At 43.5% G+C, this 5,021-nt stretch overlaps 1 protein-coding gene across 3 annotated transcripts in view; it reads left to right on the top strand.

The window, feature by feature from the left end:
- si:ch73-212j7.1 (centrosomal protein of 170 kDa protein B) overlaps positions 1–5,021 on the top strand; it is a 19,740-nt gene that overhangs the window by 908 nt on the left and 13,811 nt on the right. For all 3 annotated transcript variants that reach the window (XM_024291340.2, XM_024291341.2, XM_024291342.2), the window contains exons 2-6: positions 2,519–2,656; positions 3,410–3,499; positions 4,411–4,489; positions 4,703–4,761; positions 4,864–4,981. In XM_024291340.2, coding sequence (XP_024147108.2) covers positions 2,552–2,656; positions 3,410–3,499; positions 4,411–4,489; positions 4,703–4,761; positions 4,864–4,981 — 451 coding nt within the window. In that variant the 5' untranslated portion in view covers positions 2,519–2,551. The remainder of the gene's footprint in view (positions 1–2,518; positions 2,657–3,409; positions 3,500–4,410; positions 4,490–4,702; positions 4,762–4,863; positions 4,982–5,021) is intronic.

The following is a 5,021-nucleotide window of genomic DNA, read 5'->3' as shown; positions in this document are numbered from 1 at the left end:
GTCAAGAAAATGAATGAATGAATGAAGAGGAGCCTTGATTCTGATGGACCAGAGGACAGGACAAGACCCCAACCACCCAGCAGTCTATTAAAACACAGCTGCTGGATCCAGCAGGTAGAGCTGATCAAATCTTTATTTAGAAAGCGTTTTCACGGCTCGCTCAGCTCAAGGCGCTGGAAACAAACAAAAATAAAACATTTAAAGGCAAACAAGTGACCATTGCACCCCCGCCCCACCCCATCCACAAACCCTACCCTAAAATAAAAAATATATATTCCAAAAGATACCCGTACGGGGCTTGGCTCTGCTGTACACAATTGGTAATGTGAGGATCCACTCAATCCTTGGGGGCTGGTGACATACATGGGGCACCGCTACAGCTCCCCCCAAAACCAGGAGGGCAGCGGGTCCACACCACCACTATTAAACCACGGTGCAGACCCGGGCCCGCTCCAGTCAACGAGAGCACGATAACCACCAGGCCCGTTAGGGTTAGGGTTAAAAATCAATTGTTTGGTACAATGAACTTTTGTTAATCCTTTGACCTTTTGTTGTAAAACAAGAGGATCAAAAGGACTTCTTTAAGTCATTTCTCAAAACCAACATCTTTAAGAAATACAAGGTATAAGGAAATAATCAACCTGCATCATTATTAATAATCCAAACCTAATGAGAAAACAACAACAATTGTTTCAGAAACAGTTAAAAAATTACTGCATGATGGCAGTACAAAAATCTGTCTTTTCCTTTTACATTTAGAAAATGTCCTGCTGTAGGTTTTTGTGGGTCTTCCTTTTTTCTTTTGCTTATTTGGATTTGTTTGTGTCTTAAAGTTGAGTCACGTAGACTTCACCTCTTCTTCCTTGAAACGTTGAAGTCCAGATGCTCATCTTCATTACAACGTCACGTGGGTGAAGGACAACCTTCACGGACATATTCTTTTCTGTGTTGGGATTTAATGATTCATATTAACAAGAATTTGATTCATGTCACAATTTTTATTTGCTGATCCGATTCATAGTTGGTTCATTTTAAACGATCTGATTCACAGACCTAAAATGGATCCAGAGCATCTTTCTCCAGAACTTCCACCAGTGAGACTCAGAGATTGATTCCTTTTGTGAAGCACTTAGTGAGTTGCCCTCTGTGAAAAGTGCTATATAAAGAGTTATTTAATTTACCTGGTACTGGACAGTGAAGTTTACTGACAAGTAACCTAGAATGAATGTCAAATCCATTCACATGTTTGATAAAGTTGTTTTTCCACATCAGAATAATCATTATTAGAACACTCTACCAGTCTGTATGGTCACATGACTTTGATCAATTCAAAGAATGAATGATGGTTGATCACTTTCTGCTGCATCACATGTGTGTTGTTCACTGAGATGGTCGTTTTTTCATTCATTCATCTTTTTAATAATATAGGTCAATTTGATTTGATTTGATTAACAACATGCTATAGACAGATCATTCATTCAGTCATTCATCTTCATCCGCTTTGTCCCTTTCGGGGTCGCGGGGTGCTGGAGCCTAACCCGGGTGCTGATGGGCGAAGGCGGGGTACACCCTGGACAGGTCTCCAGTCCATCGCAGATAGACAAATCAATGTGGATGAATTCTAAGAATATACTGTAAATCGATTCTGCGAGTAAGTTGATGAATTGTTACACCCCTAATAGTCTCACACTTGTTGCAAACGTCACCTTCTCCGTCAAATGTTTTCAGTAAAGTCAGATGAGTAACTAAACCTCAGTCCTGACAGTGCCCTGCGCTCTAGTCTATTATGACCCTTGAATTCCATCCAGCAACTCTTAAGTATCCCATAATACCACCTTCCTTTCTCCTCTTCCTCCCACCATCTTTGTCATTTATCCATATTTTCTCTTCAACAATATTGTTTTCTTCTTTATTGCCAACAGCTACACACATCAGTGTTAATCCCATTGGCAGATACTTTTGCGTTTTCATCTGCTACTTCATTTCCCTTGAGTCCATCGTGTGCCAGCCCCACATAAATGCAACTACAATGCCTGCTGACTGTAGTCTATATATTTTCTTTCCATTTCCAGTAAAACATTCGCTCTACATTCTGAATGACCACTTTTGATACTGGCTAACCATGAACTTGATTCTGCACAAACTAGATTTCTAAGCGGTTAAAAATATAGTCAAAGCCAGAGTAATCTTTCCCAGCATTGGGCTCACAGACAGGTGGGTATTACTTGCAGCCAGGATGAGCGTCGATGGATTGCAGGAGTGTCAGGAGTCTCTGCCTGTAATCTTGAGCATCTGTGGAGAAAAGACTCCTGCAGGTAAAGGCCAGAGGACAGCAGTGACGGAGACAACCAGAAGATGGAGACAGAGGGACAGGAACCTGTCCAGCCATGACAGGATCAGTGTGTCATCATCCGTCAGTTCACTCGTGTGCTTTCTCTCCGAGTCACTGGGGCTTTAACTTTGGAGCCAACCACCAGCATGTGAATCACCTTTCTCTGTGTCTGCATCTGTTTCCCAGGATGCTCTGAGGCTCCCCGGCGGTACTGTGAAGATGAGTGTGACCTCATGGTTCCTGGTGAGCAGCTCAGGTACTCGGCACCGCCTCCCTCAAGAAATGATCTTTGTGGGCCGAGAGGACTGTGAGCTCATGCTGCAGGTGAGGTTTCTGCTTGACTGGTGTACACGTGTACAGTACACAGGTGGACATCTGGAGCAGGTGAACCAGTTCAGCCACAAGGCCATTAGAAGACGAGCACAACGTGTCACACATACATTTCTCACATGCACAAGTATGCTCTGAATTTCAGTAAAAATACAGACTTCCACTCTGAAAACAAGCACGCAATGAAGACTGGTTTCAGCAGTAGCAGGCGTGTCGGTCAGCATCAACCACGGAGGACGTATGGTTTTTCAGTGATAAAGCAGAAACAAAATGACCTTTCTTCACACTTTTGGTCAAAGCTCCGGCTGTCGCTGTAGTTCAGACATGGACAGCGGGCACCGGGCCCTCTGTCAGAACCTCTGGGTACTGAGGTGACCCGGGTAATTGGAGGTTTCTGACAAAAGCAGCAGTCAGACTTCAGAATCTTTTCTACATTCTTGTGAAGTTTTTTGTTTTTGACTGAACCTCCAAAATGGAAGTTTTGCCTCCACTTTCAGCTTCACAGCAGGACGTTTCCAACAAAACCCTTTTCTGATTGGTCAAATACTTCCACCAATTGGTCTGCGACATGACTTTAGTGTGTCACCCTAAACTCCACCAGGATGAAGAAAAGCGCTGTCCTCCAGACGCTTCTCAGAACTGCAGAAAACCCCAGTGACTGTCCAGACGGTGTTGAATGAGTCCACTCTCACCTGGATCCTGGTGCTGCAGTGGTTTGCTGATGGGAAGTTGTGTCTGTGTCCACAGTCTCGCAGCGTGGACAAGCAGCATGCTGTCATCAACTACAACCCAGCAACTGACGAACATCTAGTGAAGGACCTGGGCAGCCTGAATGGGGTGAGGAGCCAACAGAGACAAGTACATCACATTCTGTGGGAGCCTGAGTCAATGTAAAGATACATGTAAAGATCAAAGTTGAGACACACCTGAAAGTTTACAGTGAGACTGTAACAGGTGATCCGCGATATAGCGAGGGAACGCTGCACACACTTCATCCCTTTGGTTGATACACACCCTACCTTCCAACATGGTCACTCACTAACTTCTTTGAAGACCATCTGGAGCTGGTTTTAGCTCTGCATCTGTCTTCTCACGTTATTGATAACTGATGATTCTACAAACATCAGAAGACCACGCCCATCTTTGGCTGCTTTTAAAGCACAAATGAGTATAAAAAGAATTATGTTTAACAAAATTCAAAGTCAGTTGAGGAATCTTCCACAACAAATGTGAACACAGTGATGAAAAGTATCTTAGCTCTGTTTAAAAACGAATGAATACTAATTTGATTGTATATCAACCCAATTAGTGGTTTCTCAGCCAGATGGCTCCAGTTATAAATGTTTTCAAACCAGCCTGATGCAGTGAGTGGAAAAAGTAGGGAGGCCCCCAGACTCTACCTGCAGCACACTCACTGTTGCTGGGTAGATTCTGAAAAATGTGTCAAAAATAAACACGTTATCAGGTTATGGTGGAGTGGAGTCATGACATCTGGACTTCAAATCCAGGCACTCATGAAAGTGGTGAAACCTTTCAAGAGAGATTTTAGAACCAGAAGTCATGACTCAGCTTCAAGACATCACCTGGATTAGTGAGAACCACATGTTGTCAAATTAATGAATCGTTTTAAACCAAACATACATATTTACAGATGTTTTTAATGTTGAATAAAATCAGTGAACATAAGTAACCTTTCCATGAAGAAATCTAGAGTGAACATGTAAACAAATGTCTGTGATTTTCTGCAGACGTTTGTGAATGACCTGCGGATCCCTGACCAGACCTACATCACCCTCAAACAGTCTGACATCATCCGCTTCGGATACGATATCCTTCAGTTCCACGTGCATGCTGTGTGTGCTGTGTGTGCATTAGCAGCACGTTTGACCGGCTCTGACGGTTGTGAGTTGAGAAGACGTTTTCTCTTCTGGGCTTTACATGTTCATAAAGGTCAATATTTAGCTGTAAAAAGAGCAGGTTTACAAACTTGTGTGTGAGTGTGTTTGTATGATTCTGTCATTTCCTGAGCAACCCCCCCACATTCTCATGTCTACGTACTGGAGAAGAGTCAACACAAAGTCCCAGAGGAGGCTCTGAAGGTCAGTGTGTGAGCATGCGTGGGTACCAATGTGTGTCTTTGTGTGTTCAAAAATGTGTGTGGGTGTGCAAGTCTAACTGAGTTGTGTGTTTTGTTGTTGCAGCATGAGAAGTACTCCAGTCAGCTGCAGATGAGGCTGAAGGCCGTGGAGGAGAAGAAGAGGGAGGAGCAGGAGCAGATCCGCGGTGATCGGACTCAGAGCTCCAAAAGTCTGACTCAAGGTATAAAAAGTGCAAACCCTGAGATAAAGTTAGACTAGTG

Source organism: Oryzias melastigma, linkage group LG24 (genome assembly GCF_002922805.2).
Source record: "Oryzias melastigma strain HK-1 linkage group LG24, ASM292280v2, whole genome shotgun sequence".
NCBI lineage: Eukaryota > Metazoa > Chordata > Actinopteri > Beloniformes > Adrianichthyidae > Oryzias > Oryzias melastigma.
This window is presented reverse-complemented; position numbering and strand designations above follow the sequence as displayed.